At 40.3% G+C, this 19,047-nt stretch overlaps 1 protein-coding gene across 1 annotated transcript in view; it reads left to right on the top strand.

Annotated features, from left to right (window-relative positions):
- LOC139737700 (paxillin-like) overlaps nt 1-19,047 on the top strand; it is a 112,792-nt gene that overhangs the window by 73,623 nt on the left and 20,122 nt on the right. The window contains exons 2-4 of the mRNA XM_071648379.1: nt 4,173-4,351; nt 17,789-18,096; nt 18,663-18,819. Of these exons, the coding sequence (XP_071504480.1) occupies nt 4,173-4,351; nt 17,789-18,096; nt 18,663-18,819 (644 nt within the window). The remainder of the gene's footprint in view (nt 1-4,172; nt 4,352-17,788; nt 18,097-18,662; nt 18,820-19,047) is intronic.

Consider the following 19,047-nt stretch of genomic DNA (forward strand, 5'->3'; position numbering starts at 1 on the left):
TGTAACCCTGTCCTGTTTGATTGAAACACAACTCCACGCTCCTCTCTTCGCTTTCCAGCAAATTGGCCGCGGCTCAGATTCTCCGCCTCGTCAATTGCGCATTCCTCCGAAATGCCATCAGAGCATTCCTGCGTCTTGAGTGGCAAGGTAATGAAGGAAGATCACAGTGCATTAGTGTAGTACATCATTTGGAGTCGGAAGACCACTTCCCAAAGTGACATACCGACCATGCCAAAGTCAATGATTCCGTGGCAAATTTTAGCTCTGAATATACTGGTTTACTATACTAACATTATAAAATTGTATGCATGCCTTTCTGACGGTGGTTGGTCTCGACAATCTGAAAGCTTGCCCAAGGTTTGCCTGACATCGCAACAACTAATGTATGCAAACTTGATTTCAGATATTGAGGAACTTTTTTGATGTGCAGGTTAACAGAATAATAGCTTGTTGCTATGTAAGGATGGAAGAAACATCCAAAAATTTGAATGTTTGTAAACTGGTCTATTAAGGTTCTTGAATAGATCAATAGGTCATCTGGTTTTCAGAGAATGTGTTACAACAATATGCTGTCACAGGTCTTAACCCATTAGTAACTGAACTGCCCGAAACCACTCATCAGCTTTTTTTAAAGATAGTTTTATGTTTACCATTTTTTTCTGTGTTCATTATAGATATATAATTACATAATTTGAAAGAGGTCAAAGGTCAACATAAGTATGTCAAAATTACTTGTTTGACACACTAGTCTCTTGGTAAAGTCTTAATAGGCTTTCAAATAAACATAACTTATAATAGACAAAGATAAACATGCAGTGAGCTATTTTGCATGATTTAAAATGTTGCCGAAATGAGACTATTGATATTGCTGTACCTTCCAGGGAACAAAAGGCCATTTCATACAAAATCTTCAGTTGCTAAAGGGTTAAAATCCCAGTAGCATGGAGAGATCATGCAATTGGAGAGATCATGCAGTTGGAGAGCTGGCCTAACTCAGATAAATTTGGAAATCCCTGTAGCAAATGGTAAACAGTTTTGTCTGCAGCAAACATGCAGTCAAAAAATCTTGACCAGAGACGTGAATGTTACTGATGACTGTACATTTTGGTGCATGTATTCGCTTTATGAGTGGGCAGTAGCAGGTCTGCACTCGTGGTGGTTTTCGAATACCCCGAATACCTTGAAATGCAGAGTGTGAACAAAGTTCGGTTTTTAAATCTTTTGCAGCAGAAGAGAATGTGGTTTAATAGTGTCGTATTTCATGTACCTTGCAGTCAAAGTTGTGATCTACTCATTGCTCTAGATATGTTTTTGAAACAAATAGTTTTAATCATATAGTATGCAATGTTATAGTTATCTTTTTGACAGGATTTTACTCGTTTTGATATCTGAATGGAACTGAATGCATGTGGTCATGTACTTTTAAAGTTTATCGAACTATGAGCAGTTAGCCTTGAGACTGCAGTTGATGATTGAAGCATTATGCCATGCTATCCCGCCATTTATATACATTGTCTGTGATGAAGGGGATATTAATTAGAGTTTCAATTAGCCATGGAGATTGATTATTAGCTTGCTCTATTGCTTGAGGGGGCATGGGCATATTTTGTCTCATGGTATATTATGTGATAGGCCTAGTGGCACTTGACTGTGACTTTCTTTCATTCCTGTAACATTAATAACATTTCTTCCTATGAAATGTGGTATCATGATCCAGCTTGTGAAAGCGAGTCTGAAGTTTGTATTGTCACCAAAGTTCATATTGGAAGCCAGTGTTCTAACTCTGAAATAGCTTCTCACATTGATAAGATTTTGTAGCAATATCATGAAATCACCTCGCATGTGCATCACTTGTGAGACAGCTACACTATCACAACACCAGATTGTGTTTGTGCTTGGTTTTTATAGGACCTACACATTTGAAGCACACAAATTATAAATCATAAATTTATGTAGATTTTCATAGGACCAAAAAACCAAGATAGTAGCAATGTTTCTACAGTCCCACCAGCAAATGCTCTCTTGTTCCATGCTTCGGGAAATGGACCAGCCATAACTACCATACTTTGCAAAGCAATATCCTGTTGATAGCACCCCCTCCCCCCCCCCCCCCCCCCACTACCAGTACTCCCATCCCTTCCACCTTAGCCCCACCCCCTTTTCCCTGGTCCCTCTCTGGGATATGCACACGAAATTAACACGATCAATCAAAGGCTGCAACATTCAATAATGAACGGAAATGTTTGTGTAAGCTTCTGGTATGTGACCCCCAGTGACTGGATGTACAATGTTGGTTCAACAAACACATTCCTGGTGTTTGGGGGTGTAGATAATTCTGTGTCAATACTCTTTTTAAAAAAAAAAGGTGACCACCATCCTTATGTATAGTTCTCCCTTGTGTCAGAGCCATGATTTTGAGCATGGGAGATAGTCATTCTAAATCCTTTAAGTCAACTTTAAGGGCTGTTTGGGATTATTACGATTGTCCTCTCTAAAGCCACGTGTCCAGACAAAGGAATTTTATCACTGAACAACACGCAATAGGATATTTGTCATGAAAATACCAACAAAAACACAAAATTAGTCATGGAGGGTAGAGGAAGCACAAATTAAAGTTTGCTATTCAATCTTGCAAATAATGTAACCAAATATATACTGTATATTTTCAAATGTTTTTATTTTTGTGAATCCTGCAAGTTGACCAATTTCTGCAAAACTAACAGCTTATGAAAATAATTCCTCCCAAAACGTATAATGCGTCGTATACCTTCCCGAAGGTAGGAAATTGCGAGCTACTATCGTTAGGAGCGATAGTACTTGTACTTCTTTCTCATTCAGTCAATGTGGTTCTTGATGATGAATTCAACCATGGATGAGACTGTCTTGCAAGTCTCACTTGTGAAATATTCCATACTGTACTCTGACAATATTTGGCATGTACAGTATCTCATCTGACAATAAATGTGCCAATGAATGTATCATTAAGCCTTCTCTGGAATGTATAACTGCCCTATGATAGATTCTGCAATGGCACATAATGAATATACAATATCACTTCAGATGACAATGAGTACATCAAATATGAATGATCCGCCAATTTTGTCACCTATATGTAGTTGGGATAATCAATAAATCAACTAGAAAAGCACTCGAAGACCTCCGCCAAGCCAGCAACCCATTTCCGCCCATACATGCATTTAATTTCCCAATATATAAAAGCCTTTTGTTTGCGTCATCAGCTTCCAGGTGCGCGATGCCTTGCCCGAGCAGAGCGAGCGCTTTAGGGCGCGTATATAAATCTCCAGTAAGCGCAGCTTCTCCCAAGTTCATTTATATATATGCCAAAAGATTAACAAAAATCCTTTAAAAAAAATGGATCACTACCTAAATTTATTCGTCTATTGTGTCATACTGTAAATATCAACTTTTCCTGCAAGTTTCATTAAAATCCATTCCTAATTTTTTGAGTTATTTTGCAAACAGACAAACCAACACCGATGATCACTTAACCCCCTTCCTTTGTGGAAGGTAAAAAAGTGAATGATCTGCAAATTTTTTTCATTTATGTGTAGTCTGACAATTGTATTATTTAGCTTGATGATGAGTGACTATCTAAATTAGGTAATAGATACATGAATACCTGTTCTAATGATGAGTATATTATTCAGCTTGTTGCCATTCATTCTGATATTATGACTGTTTACTTTCAGTGAAAAAAAGGGATGTTATTGAATACTGCATTATGAAAATGTTGCAATTTTTACTGTTTTCATAGTCTTTATAAATATTCTACAACAGTGAGTGAAAAATAATAAGAAATTATTATACAGTATTAACAAGTATTTGCTTTGAAGAAAATCATCTCTTTTCTGGAGGGGGGAGGGTACCTTTTTCTCTTCCATCATGTGTTATGGAATCTTTTAAAATGCTAATGGATTTCTGACTATTTTGTCAAGTCTATGTCTTGGTGAAGTCATTGTACTGGCAATTTGAATATAAACTGGTTGCTGTAGATATATATGCACTATAGTCAGTCACCTCACTGTTAAGTTTTCAGTTTAACCTCATCACTGTCAAGGGCCAAAATACCGTGTGAAGTAGCAAGGGTGTATCGAGGCAGTGGCACCAAGAGAGTTAATGTGTTTTATCTCCTCCCGCTCCACCCCTTACAGACGCTCTTCTAGCGGACCTCGAGTCGACGAGGATCCAACTGAAGGAGAACCGGGGGAAGAACATCCAAGACTCTCCATACTCCTACCCCAGGGGGGCGCTCTCACCGCAGACACCCGTCTCCCCAATCTACTCAGAGATCCCCAACGGATTTTCACCCTCACCGACTCATTTGAGCCCCGTAAGTCCAGGTTACTGATTAACAACCCAGGCAGTGTTCTAGTCCATCCATCAGTCCTGCGTGCCTATCTTGAATTGAAAGCAGATTGACCAATCGCAGTTCAGCTTTGTGTGCACTGTCACAAACTTAGGTGTGATCTTGCATAAAGCCTGAATTAATATTTGAACTCAGTTAGTCTGAAGGATCAGCAGGAGGCCAAGCCTCCCTAATGCTGCATGAGGCTTCCTGAGGATTCAAATATTTCTTCTTCAAAATCTGGATAAGATGATATAAGAATCTCCCTCACTTGGGATTTTTTCTTCTTTTGCAGATAAAAGGGATGGTATAGTTCTGTTTGTGGTGGGGATTCGGTTTTTACTTTTTGTGAGCTAATTAGAAACCACTTTTATTTAGTGTTAAAAGCATACAGTTTTAAGGGGGATTAAAAGTTTGATGAAAATCGGTATTGAAATGTGAAATGGGTGAGATATATAAAAACAAAGCAAAACAGAGTGGTGCTAATAAAAGGTGGGTCCCACCTTTTCTTAGCACCACTTTGTTTTAATTAAAGCTGTATGCAGTGCATTTATCTCCCTAATCGCTCTTCAGAATCTTCCAGGTTTTGTGGGTGACTGTTGGTGGTCCTGAATGAAAACTGCAGAACATCAGCCAGTCATCAATTATAACAATTTAAATTTTATATTCCTTCACGATGTCTCAAGATTTTTGGAGAACTTATGCCATCAACCAAATGGTCACGGGAGGGGATTAGGAGGGTTGAAAGTGAATCAGAGTCAAAAGTGAAAATAAGTGAAATGGACCCTTGTAGTCATTTTTTAATCATCTTCCACTGTTGCCCCAACCAAGCAGAGCATTTCTTTTTTCAATGCAGAAAGACATCTTCAAAGATCATCCTGACTACAAGGATGACATCTTCCTGAGAAGCCGTGGAGAAATCACAGGGATGAGAGAATGGAAGCACTCCATTAAATAAATAAGACATCCATCTTATTCTAGCCTGAATGAATTGCATTCCTTTTTTTTAAGCATCATTGCCAACATCAGCACCCATTAGTAGAGCAAGGCACGAAATAATTGAAGAAGGCGTATGATGAGTCATGTTCCACAGGGACCTGTGGTGTGACTTTGCTTTGATCACGATGTTTTTCGGATGTTTTTCTATGGGTTTCTCCCCCCCCCCCTTTTTTTTCATTCCACCTCTGCCTTTCAGAATTGATGGAGTTTATGAATTATTGCTTATCTGAGAAAGGTCTGAAAAATTAGTGTCCTACTCCATAAAAATTTGGAAATTGAGAGGAAAGAAGTTAAAACTCGTCAAACCTGATCTGTGCAGCGTTGTTAATCCGAAGGTCTTGAAGCAAATTTTGTATTGAAAAGTGAATTTGTAGAAATGAGATTTCAGAAATAGACTACATCGGTAATGTTTATGGGGGGGGGGGGCAAATTTCAGTGACACATTAGGGATCTTTACTTCCAGATTCGTGGAAATGCTTCAGATAATTTCAGAATATGAAAGGAAAAGAAAGTGTGTTCTCCCCAGGCATCTCTCACTGTATTCTGAACCACACATGTAGTACAAGTTGACCTGTGCCATATGGAGGTGAGGCAGTTAGACCAAAATCTGTGACCACAACATTTCAGCGTCACCTCTCATTGTCGCTTCTGATCCGATGACAGGTTTTGACAAAGTGCAGTGGAAGATATCATGAGATGTTGACCTTCAGGCGGTATTATGCTTATTGTCGCATCATGGCCGGGACTTTGAAAGAGAAAAAGCAAATCAGAGAAATCTCTCTGTTGCTCAAAATACTGCTATTTTGGTGGTATAGAGTGACAACTGCTGATGATAATCTATTGTTCCATAAAGCAATTCGTAGAGCAAAGGAAAGTCACATTCAGTTATTGAAGAAGAAAAGCAAAGTTCATTTGGCACGAAAGAGTTGCTGTAATTTGTCACATGGTGTTCTGATACCACATGCCATAGTTCAATGATTCAAGTTTTATGTTGGAAGGTGTATACTTCAATCCCATTTAATTACTATATATATAATACAAAGGCTGAGAAGGTTTTTAATAAGTTATTGATAGCTTCCAAAAACTTGCATTTCTGGTCGAGGTATACAAGTTCTTTTCAACCAGTCTTTACTGGGTGTTTTGATATTTTTCTCTTCTTCCCCAGAGAGCATGTGGAAAATTGATCGATTATCTGAAAAGAGGGACTAATCAGTACTCCACTAATTTGACCTTTGCCAGGAGAGAGCTGTTTCGTATCCTGCGTAGATCAAAAGAGAAAGTGATTCCTTCCAATGAAACACACTACTTTCTAATCTCACCTCCTGCAAATTGTAAACAACTCCGTCTTCACCTCTTATCTAGTCTGGTGCATCATCTGCAGAGTCGTAAACAGCTCACTCGAAATCCCGAGAGGGCGGCGATCAAATGTCAGAGCGCGGCTGCCCATTAGCGCATACCTGCAGAAATTCATCTCCGTGTGAAGGGGTAATCAGCGGCAACGCGACGCGGCAGATCAAAAAGCGGGAGGCGGAAGACAACGCAACAGCAATGCTGACGTGCAGCAGTAGTGGCAGCTGCACCACGATTTATCACGTCTGCATGCTGATTAGCAGTGCATTCTAGTGGCACCTTAGGACAAGGAAATTGTCTAGATATATTTCACTTTCTATCACCTAGTAGCTGCACTGATTTTGAATACTTGTAGCAGTATAAGGATGTCTGGTCCCTGGTAAGTTCCCCTTCCCCCTTGAATCTTGGACAGGTTGGACTAGACAGAATGATGTCATGAGGTCACCCAAGCTGCCCTGCTTTCATTTCAAGGCATGAGGAAAAGAAGTCTTTATGCTTTTCAAGTTTGGATCGTCAGGTAGCAATAAAAAATTGGAAAGTGAAATATGACAATGTTGATATTCATCTAAAGCAACGTCTAAAGTACCATTTGTAACACAATCAGTCAAATTTTCCAGTAGTCTCTGAATGATGTAGGCCTATTTGATGCAGAAACAGGTGTTTTTTATCTAGGTTTTTTTTAACTCGTCTAAGCCATGAGCTATTACAAGTGTTCATTGTCCATTGTTGGTGATCTCTTTTTCATGATTTCATCTTCTCGAAAATTGGTGGCTAGATTTTTACCAAACTTGGCAGGAATCATCAGTTGGGGAGCCGGGGCTTATAGTTTGTACAAATGGTGGTGACCCCAAGGGGTCTCCTAGCACAGGGCCAAAATATCCCAAATTAGCAAATTTTAATGATTTTCACATTCGTATCAAAACTGCAGGCCATATACTAATCAAATTTGGTGGGAATCATCAATGGAGTAAGGGGGGGGGGGGGGGGGCATAATTTATACAAATGTTGGTGATGCCCCTGAAAGTGGCCAATTTGGTACAGGCCCAAGAACGCAAAATTAGCAGATTTTCTTAATTTTTCATTTCTAGATTCATCCTGAAAGTAGCTGGATTTTGACCAAACTTGGCACTAATCATCGGTAGGGGAAGAATCTTAGTTTATTCAGATGATGGTGGAGAATAGATGGGTGGATTTGACCATACTTACCAGGAATCATGGGTGAAGGGAGCAGGGTTTCTGACAATAGTATCCCCCATAGTGACCCTGAGGTTGACCGTCATAATCTCATATGACCCTAAATTTGTAAATTTTCATGACTTCTACATTTTCATCATCTTGATAGTGGATGATGACATTTTACCAAACTTAGCAGGGATTATCAACAGGGGAAGGGATCTGAGTTTGAACATCGTCGTGTTGGCATGAAAGGTGGCCCTCAGGTAGGCCCCCCAAATACCCAAATTCATAAAGTTTAACCAGACAAAATTGGCACGGCAAGAGAGGATCTTAGTTGAGAAAAATTGGGAGGGTAATGTCCAGGGAGTTTGCAGTGTATCTAGAAAGTTTTGAAAAAGCTCGGGTCAGGTGAAGTTCCGTGAAGGCAAAGTGCAATACTCAAGTGAGCTCTAGACCTGCTGATGTTTTGTTTCACTACTGTAAAACTGAGAACCTTTGCCACAAACAACACGACATGTCCGGCAGAGTGAAACCGAAATTAATGCATAGCAATGCAATCTATGACTTCTGTCGAAGACAGCAGCGTGGTAGTACAGAGATGGATTTGATGGTATAGCTGTATGTATTGAGACCAAGGCTGCGTTTATATACCTCGAGAAAGAGAGAATCAAGTTTCAAATGGCGTTTGCGAACGTGGTTTGAAACACGATTCTTTGGGTGCCGGGTTTATCGTAACCATCATGAAATCGTGATTCGAGTGTTGTCACTCCGCACCTGCTTTGTGCAGTTTGACCCGAAAAGCAGAGATTAACTGAGACCCATGTTGTAACCTGCGGGTTGTATACTGCATGGAAGTTGACCTTGCAGCTCGGAGATATAAACGCGTTTCAAAACGGCATTGCATTTATCGACTCTCAGAACGGCGATTGTGGTCCCAAATGCATTTCAAAATGCCCTTTGAATGGCATTTTAAATCGAGTTTGAAAACATGTTTGCATTCATCTATCGCCCCAAAATGCCTTAAATGCATTGAGGATCGTGATTCTGCCTCAGAAATTTTTTTTAAAAAACGCACCCTAAGACTGTGGATGGCAGCTAACACGGTGAAGGAATTGAGTCACCATGGCAAGCAAGCTGCATGAGGATAGTGTCTGAAACTCGAGTGAAAAGCTCTCACAACTTATAGCTGCAGATGAGAAAAGCATGCATGCAAGGAAAGGTAGCAGATGTCCCTTTCCACACTCGACTTGCAAGCACTGTTTAATAGTGTTTTTTTAGCTTAAGAAAAAAGAAAAATCTGGTCCTACATGCTACCCAGAGTCTCTGATGTTTGGTGAATATGAAGCTATGGAAAAACTAATAAGTGCTGAAAACACTAAATGCTTTGTGTAGTGAAAAGCTTTACAATGTACATGGCAGAATTTACAATACATGGTGTCTTCCATAGACTTTTTAATAGTCTCAGAATAAAGCATTCCATAAATGGTTCTGACTTCCATTACATCCCATGAATATTTTTTTCCAACTGTTTCCAGTTGTGTTGTGTACATCCCAGTTTTGACTGTCCAACTCAGGATAGAAGTGTCCACTATGGGGGAAAAAGAAACAAGTTGTGTGCAGTCTGTTTTTGTACACACATCATTGGTTTTGAATAAAACAGCTGTAACAGTCTATTTGTCCGTTTTTGTTGTTTTACTTTTGTTTCTTTGCTGTTACAATGTATGTGTGTTTGGGGGGGGGGGGGGGGCACTGTTGTAGGGCTGCTTCTTTTGACATCAGTTTACTGTCAAGGTCTTGTGTGTAGTGGACTGAGTCTTCAATCTTCACGCAGATTACGTCTGATGTGGAGCTGTGAAGCAGAAAGAGGGAGACTGGCATAAACAGCAAGTGGAGTGTTACGAGTCTGGCGTGGAACGATGACAACCAACAAACGCTTTCATGTGCACACCTATGAGCACTATTGTTTAATACCTCCAGTGAGGGTGATTAGTGCGTTGCATCTTGCATTTTATTATACATTCTTAATGTCTAAAGATGTTCATTAGGAAAGGTACATGATCACCTGACAGCCAGAAAAGTCATTTAAAATTCTGTTCAAAGGGATAGCATGGCTGCGGCTGGCATGAGCCTTCAGGAGTTCAGTTGATCTTCTTTTAACCCGTTGAGGACAGTTTGATTTTGCTACAACACGCATTTCCCATAGGCACTTGCCCGAGTATAATCGGGACTCATCCTCAACGGGTTAATAGCTAATATCGATGCAAATGCATGAGGCCAACTATGTACATTTGTACATTTGTACATAATTGATGCATGTAAGAGGGAAACTTTTACTGAAATGAAAGATATGCAGAATTCACATATCATCAGTGTTGAAAAGGCACAATTCCATCACTGTCAACTTGAATATAGATGTGTCATTTATTGGTAAACAAAGGAAAACCGTATTCCAATTTAAAAGCCAATTCAAATCCAAGCCTCACAAAAGTGTTGAGGCTAATAAGTATTTCCTAGACTTATCACGTAATTGGTCATTTAAACTGAGGACCATAGACAAGACTTCTGAAGATAATTGGGCGCCCACAAAGTTCTTCTTTGTTGTGGTCCTTGTAAATCTCATTTCAATTATCATGCCTGAGTCAGGCTAGCAAACAGTGACACATTTGTGGCTGCATAGGGAATCTTAGAATGGGGACATTGAGTGCATAGTTATGTCACTTTTGCCATAAGCAATGCATTAATCAAATTATGTAGGGAATGTCATTTCTTCCCATCCATACCCCTCTCCCCCCCCCCCCTTCCATCTCAGTAAGTTGCTGGTTAGCTCTCTATGCCATCCATGCAGAAGGTGTGAGAGAAAAAGAAAGAAGGCATGTTCTGACAGCAGAGTGAGTGAGAGAGATTTAGATTGCAGTCTAAATCATTGTGGGTTTTAAAACGGGTCTGTAGGGCAATTACCCCCTGGGCAATAACCCCGGACCCTTCCCCTGATCCTAATCCTAATCCTAATCCTGAACCTAATCCTAACCCTAACCCAAACCCTAACCCTAATCTTTACTCTAACCTTATCACTTTAAACCAGTATTTATTTAGTGGGGGGAGGGGGGGGGGGGTAATTGCCCTGATACATTTTAAAAATTGATGTTCAAGTCCCGGTTCAAATGAGACACAGCACACTGCAATTATTGCAATTATTTGGGAATAATTGCACTGTAACAAAGATTTGGATTCTGACCTGAATCACTAATTTTCATCTTATTGAGCATTCACACAGCAAAAGTATTCTAATTAATATGATTTGGATCATGGTTGAAATGATTGAAACTGCCATGTGAACCCCCTAGATGGAGAGATTGGCCAAGACCATCATTTCCCATCATGGTCCCTTGTCAGCCAGTCGTACATGGAAGACAAGAGAAGGCAACAATATCATCAGGCGAGAACAAGAAGGGTGCTGTCACGGTCTAAGTTTTGAGTATGATTAAACACAAAACAGTCCATTGTCATGGTATAAAAAGTTTATTGTCCCCGCCGAACGAGTTCGAGCAGGGGACTATGAAACGGGCTCCGTACGTGTGTGTGTCCGTGTGTCCGTCCGTCCGTCCGTGTGTCCGTGTGTGCGTCCGTGTGTGCGTCCGTGTGTGATCAAAATCTTCAATTTGCTACTTCTCTGTCATTTATGAGCCAATTTTGATTCTGTTTGCTTTATATGATAGCACTACATGGGAGCTTTGAAACTTCTACACAGAATTTCAGTCGTGACCTTTGACCTTGACCTTTGACCTATATTGTACATTTTGCTACAAAATGCTACTCCTTCGCCATTTCTAACTGGATTTCGATTCCGTTTGCTTTATGTGATGGCACTAGGTGAGGGCTTCAAAACCTCTACACAGAATTTTGACCTTTGACTTCTTTGACCTTTGACCTTGATTTTTTGACCTATATTGTACATTTTGCTACAAAATGCTACTCCTTCGCCATTTCTAACCCGATTTCGATTCCGTTTGCTTTATGTGATGGCACTAGGTGAGGGCTTCAACACTTCTATGCAGAATTTTGACCTTTGACTTCTTTGACCTTTGACCTTGATTTTTTGACCTGTATTGTACATTTTGCTACAAAATGCTACTCCTTCGCCATTTCTAACCCGATTTCGATTCCGTTTGCTTTATGTGATGGCACTAGGTGAGGGCTTCAAAACTTCTACACAGAATTTTGACCTTTGACTTCTTTGACCTTTGACCTTGATTTTTTACCTATATTGTACATTGGCTACAAAATGCTACTCCTTCGCCATTTCTAACTGGATTTCGATTCCGTTTGCTTTATGTGATGGCACTAGGTGAGGGCTTCAAAACTTCTACACAGAATGTTGACCTTTGACTTCTTTGACCTTTGACCTTGATCTTGATCTTTTGACCTATATAGTACATTTTGATACTAAATGCTACTTCCGGCGGGGACATATTTTACGCACCGCGTAATTTCTACTTTTCCTTGTTCAATCAAAAGTGGGTAGATTTATAAGCATTGTTTCAAATATAGGATAAAATAGTGCCCCTGTGGTTTTTATTTTCAACATTTTACTATAAATGAAAATAATTTAAAATTGACACCATAATGGTGAGGAGATTGAGCTCCACAACATGATACCCATTAACGCAATACTCCCTAAAAATTGCATTAAAGCCCTTCTGGTTCTCGGCCGATAATATATGGTTGAGCCATTGGGTATGTACTATGCAAATGGCTTCATCAGTGTAGGATCTATCTAGCTAGCATCATCCAACAGCTCAGCACGCCAGTCATACATTGGGAAACCATGTTGCCTCCTTTCCCCACTAGGTATTCGCACTATTTTGTCAGGACGGGTCATCTTTCAGCACACTATTTACCCAGATGCTCTCCCTACATCTTTGGGGTTCTGATCGGTCCCCCAAAGATCTACATTCCGCAAAGATTCAATTTCAGAGCAATCACGTCCAGACAAACTTGAGTCTGATGGATTCTTACCACCACCTCCAAAAAGAGGGGAGGGTGAGAAGTGGCTCATGGGGGGGGGGGGGGGGGGGGGGGGATTGAATGCACTTTTGGAGAATGTTGTTTGTGTCAGAACATGAACACCGAGGGCAGCGTGTAATCGTAGCCCGTTTGTTTCCTCACCCCATGGTCTTCTGTCAAATTGGAACTCTGTTTTGTGTGTGTGTGTCGGAATGAGGCAGGCTAGTGGTTTTGATCGAAGAAGAGATGCTTCAAGTTTGTTCAGGTGTGAATATGGTGATTTCTTCCTCAGAATCACCGGCATTCAGCCAGTTGTGGTGTTATGCTGAAAACCTTCCAAAAGTTATTGCAGAAGCCCCGTGTATGAAGGATCCATGAATCAGTGAGATTATGGTTGGAGATGGATTTCACTGCCATCCAGATCAGCAATATAGACCAAGTGTGTGAATACTGTAAAAGTGGAAATTTTAGTAATGCTGAAATATTTGCACATGTCTTGCAGTATAACACGTAAAACGCAAAGATAAAGGTGCAAGAATATTTTTTCTTATATGTAGTATTATATGGTATCTATTATCAAAATCATGCAAAATTGATCTTACTTAGTGGCTGAGAGCGAAAGATAACTGGCATGAACATTTTTGCTTTTACAGTACATGAACAGTGTGAATAAAAGTGACCCAACGGTCCTCAAATCATTGCATGAAAATTCAGAAAATTCAGACTCAGAGCTGTTTTAAAATGTTCCAGGGATCTTCCAGTGACCTTCATTAAACATGGTTCATCAATGAATTACAAATAATGGAATGAAATAATGATACTAGTTCAAATATACTGGTAGGCCGCCTTGAAATGTCGAGGCATATCATGCAGAAATATACCCATCTCTGCTCTTTACTTCATAAAATGATGCTTCTAAAATGATAATTACTGCCAGTAGCATTTTTGCCCGGGCATGGTTTTGGTAACAAAATTTTACATTCTCAAAGAAAACTACCGAAAGTTTTTTTGTTGACTGCAGTATGAAATTCCTATATTAATGTCACACATGGGACCTAGCAGTGTGAGTGCAGTTCACATGATTTTGATTCGTAATGAAAGACAATACAGTATTCATCGCATAATCGGGCATCTGATAATGGGGAACCTCGCTTAAATGACATACGCTACCCAGAAACATTTCCAATGCATGTTATTTTCACTGGATAATCGGGCGGGGACCTCTGATAAATGGGACAATTTTTCTTCAAGCGATCTTTGTTTTTGTTGATATTTTACACAAAAAATCTACCAAAATACCACAACAATATTGCAAAGATTCCCTATCAGTTGTCGTTGACATCGAACTTACAAAGCAAGCTTCGGACTGGTGTGTTTTGACCTCCGTCCATCCAGTACACGTAGCATATGCATAGCTGAGGGGTAGCGTGGTTGTGTATTCATTACATGTACAGTACGTCAGTATGCATGTGTGTGTGTGTGTGTGTGTGTGTGTGTATGTGTGTGTGTGCGCTACATGTACATGTTGTATGCCGTTTGTGTATGGTGAGTGCTCATCGCGAAATCGGGCACCCCGCTTAAAGGGGCCGTGTTTGCTACTCCCAACCTGTCCCGATTATGCGATTAATACTGTACTCTGTATAGTGAGAAGGCCCTTTCACACACAAGCAGGTTAATTGGTTTTTACACAGCAACGCGGGGATCAATTTTAGTTGGTGTCACTCACACATGGCCAAATACACTAATTTTCTGCAAATAAAACGCTTTAAATTCTCCGCACTGGTCCTCTCTATTAAAACAATGACCAAGGTGTGACTCTAACCACCTTCACTTCGAACCCACATGTACGATCAGTGCTTGGACCTAGTACACCGTGTTGCATTATGGGGCTTAAAAGCTTGAGGGTTTTTTTTCTATACTGTTCACACATACTGCATGAGGCAAATTATCATGATGCACCAATTTTCGCTTTGTGATGCTGATCGCAATGGTGTTTTTCTTGTGTCTATGCATGAGATTTCTAGGTTTTTGAATTGGGTTGCTAAAATTGATTTTTGAAAAATCATCATTTCATGTTTGTGTGGATGTGCATAGCAATTTGGAAGGAGAGCTTATTAAAAAAAAAAAAAAAAAAAAAATCCCTCCCATGACCAGAGTTATGAAAAGGCTTCTTGAGATTGTGGGATGGTTTGGAAACTACCACCTTGGTATGCAGTATTCTCTATCTGCCTTTCTCAATACCAGATATGCAAACTTAAATTATGCCATTAGCACCGTATTATAGCTATCTATGAAAAGAAGGGCAGATATTACAGAAGGCCTTCCCGAAATAATTACATGTGGTCATGGCACTTGACTTGATCCATATTTGGAAAGAATGTAGAGGACAAACTGATAATTCTCGTGGTCCAAGGATATCCTCTTTTACAATCAAGCATTAAGGCCAGTCCAAGTACTGTCTAGTGAACAAAGGATTCCAGAAGTATACACACGGTTGTGAATCACAACCATAACTTTGTAGCACAAGTTGCAAAGCATGTACTCTGCATACATTGTAACCTGCAGATTTGTCTCTTCTTTCTTTTCTTTTTTCCTCTTCGAGGAAGTAACAGCTTTGGCTGCATGCATCATTGAGATAGGCTAATTATTTCAACCGTGTAGGATGACAAGTGTATGCCACGCAATGTTTTGTTTGTATCCGAGACATGTGAAGTCAGGACAAACAAATATATTAATAGAAATAACATCTTGGCATGGGATTGCTGTACAGCTGACCTTTATTTATTGAAGGGGATGGTTTATAGTACAGTATTCATTCTGAGAATCAGCATAACTGCAATGATAGCTGGTTTTTATTTGCGTCCTTAGCGATTCACTGACACTTTAGGGACAGAGTATGGAAATGGTTGTCACGACTCTCCTCCTTGTTCGCGCACACGCACACCGAGGCGATAGTGGCAAGGTGACTGTGCCCACTGTGATCCGACCGATCGGATCCTGTTGGACTCCAACTTGTTTGCCGGAGACATTGATAATAACAAGATCGTTGAACAGGACACTGCGGGGATGGGTTTTCCGGTCTCGTCTCCCATGAACATCCTGTCAACGAGCTGCCTGCTCTTCCTGGTGTCGTGGAAGGGGATTGGAAGTCCACCGTGAAGATATCTTGGAAGCCACATCCTAACAACTTTCTCGGTCTAGGCCTTGTTTCGTTTGTTTAAAATGTGACTTTACCGCCGAGGATTGTATTTCCAGTTTGGGGAGATACCTTGCAAGGTTTTATTATTTTGTACAGAGGATATCCTGTCTTCAATGTCATCAGCAATGCTGTGTGCTCTGTAATGACTGCATGTTATTCCCAGAGGAAGTCTGTATTGTGGGCAAGTTAAGGTATATCTTCCAACGAAGAATAAAGTCACAACAGTGAAAGTTTCATTAAAAGTTACACATTAAAGCCACAGAATTGTAAAAGTTTTCATGCTATTTATTAAAAAGTGGTATGAGGTTATATGTTCATATTCACAGGCAATTCCTCAATTGGACCGCATGTATGTTGATTTGTGCTCCTTTACAGGAGACATTGAGCTATCAGTTCTGTGGTCGTTAGCTCATTGTAAGTACTTACAAGTGCTTCTTTTGTGACCATGTGAAATATGTCCACGCACTCAACACCTGAGAACATGAACATAAGTATTTGCCTAAAGTGGACGTACCATAGATCATGCTAATTAATAGACAAAAAGAAAATGCTGCTTTGTCATGGCTTGAGTACAAGTATACAAGTACAAATTGTGTACATGTATACATAGCTGCCAAGTCTCTCTGATTCAGCAGGATGCTTATTCAAACTTCCGTGTCTCTTCTTGTATTAAGGGGAGAATTTATCAAATGAACTTCAGAATCTCTGCAGTCTGATTGTTCATTTACCATGTATTGATTTTTACTGATCCACACTGAGCCATGGGTACGGTAAAATCCGAACACATGGCTCAAGCCTTGTGTAGGATTGTAGGTGTACCAGGCGCATGATGGAGGGAAAAGGGTTGAATTTCATGAATCTGCAGACCCATTTTATAAGACTAGTGATGCACAAGCTATTTCATAGATCAGTGAGAATTAGATGCTCTCGTTTAACTTTGGAAAAGTCTAAAAACCCACTCGCTGTGCTCGCGGGTTGAAACAATTCCAAAGTTAAACTCACGCATCCAGTTCTGATTGATCCACTCTGTCCTGTGCATCATTTGTATAATAAAAGCCTACCGTGAGTCAGGAACTATTTTTGACCATTGAGATGCCTGTGAGCTGAATTGAGATGAATTTGATATGCTAGTTTTGGAGGTGCTGTTTATGTCTGATAATGCAGCTAGTGTGTTTTCAGTTCAATTGTGTGGTTAGAGCTTCTATTCTAGAGTCACTTTCATGGTATGATTTAAAGGAAGAAAAGATACAATGTTCTATTCATCAAGTGCTAGTTGAATACTGCAAGTAGAAAGTGGAATTTGGTCAGACCGAATTATACACATGAAAAGAAAGCTTATAAATAGTTTTTGCCTACTCATACTCGATAACACTTGATGAGTGTGGAAGTCCTTGACATAAAGACTTTATGCCATTTCATTTCATTTTCAAAGAGAATTATTCTTTGTACGTGATGATCCATATAGTGTTTTTCTCATACGTCCATTTTTGGTTTCTATCAAATTTGAAAAATGGTCAACCACTGTGCATTGTATCCATATGAAAAGGGAAATCTATTACCATACCCGCACATCGTTTATGATCCGTTGACAGAAACAAAACAAGCACGGGCTTTGATTTGTCAAATTTCCAGCAAATGCCTTTGCAACTGGGGTCATATTACAACATCCGTCCGTCTTCTTCTTCTTCTTCCAGGGCACGAGGCCGAACCACGACGAGTCATACACGATCCAGCAAGCGGACTCCGAGCCCCTGTACGAGCTGCAGCATGTTGAGCTCCCACCGAACACGCACATCTACAGCCAGCCCATAAAGACCAACTCATTCTCGCAGCAGTCGCCCACATACAGCACAGCCTACAAGCCCGCATCACCTGCCACGCCTACTTCACCCCTTTCTGCTGACCACCACCAGGCGAGCGGTACACCCCCACCCAAGCCGGCCCGGACGAGACCCAACGGCAGACAGCCTCCACCTGTGTTACCCAAGCCTCAAGTATTCAGGTACCAAGGTCCATCAAGTAAAATCAATGTCGTGTTAGTAGGAAGAATTACTGGAAACCCCCCCCCCCAAAAAAAAAAAAAAAAAAAAAAAAAATCGCAGCAAGAAATTTTCATGAATTGGTGCCAACGGCCTCTTTCGCGGCATGAAACTTTGCAAATTGCCACTGGCATTCAATGCATTGTGCAGGCAGACAGTTTCACATGCATTTTACATTCCTACACCTTGGCTCCTCACGAAATTTTTGAAAGTTTCACTTTTGTGGAAATTTCTGGTTTTACAGTATTGTGGTTTCAAGAAAAATTTTACAGCCATTAAAGTTTATTAGAAAACCTGGTGGTAGAAATGGTTAAAACTTTTAATATGTGCCAACCAAGCAAATATTATGTCTTCATGAAGAAGTTTGAATTTAGGGAAGATTTCCTCTGTATTTGTCGAGCAAGTTTGTTATACATTAATGTATTGTGTGTCCCCTAATTTAAAACTGTGCAGTTGACACATTGCCCTCTCTGTCTAGCAAAGTCATACAATATGGAGCGTGCCAATGACATCACTCTTCTTCCGCTAGGTACGACAAAGCTGCCACAGCGAGCTACCAGAACAGTACCTACCAGACCACACCCCCACCCACCAGGATGGCTGCTCCCCCGCCCATAGCCGACCTGGACACCTTACTCCAGGAACTGGAAGCAGCGCACACACAAATCCAGAACTGTAAGTACAGTGTGTCAGCCACCAGCACTGGACTCTCTGGCAGAAAAAACATATTTGAGTGTCACAAACTTTTTTGTTGTTGTTGTTGCAGTTTATTTTTCTATACATGGATATGGGCTGTATATGTAAATATGTAAAATATCCATCTTGCCTTGTCTCCTCGTGTGCTACATGTGCATATTAATCATAAATGAAAAAGAATTTGCTACCAGCTCTCCTTTACACTATTTGTAATGTTA

This window comes from Diadema antillarum, unplaced genomic scaffold (assembly GCF_040938485.1).
Source record: "Diadema antillarum isolate AM-2024a unplaced genomic scaffold, OU_Dant_1.0 seq00000700_RagTag, whole genome shotgun sequence".
Classification (NCBI taxonomy): Eukaryota; Metazoa; Echinodermata; class Echinoidea; order Diadematoida; family Diadematidae; genus Diadema; species Diadema antillarum.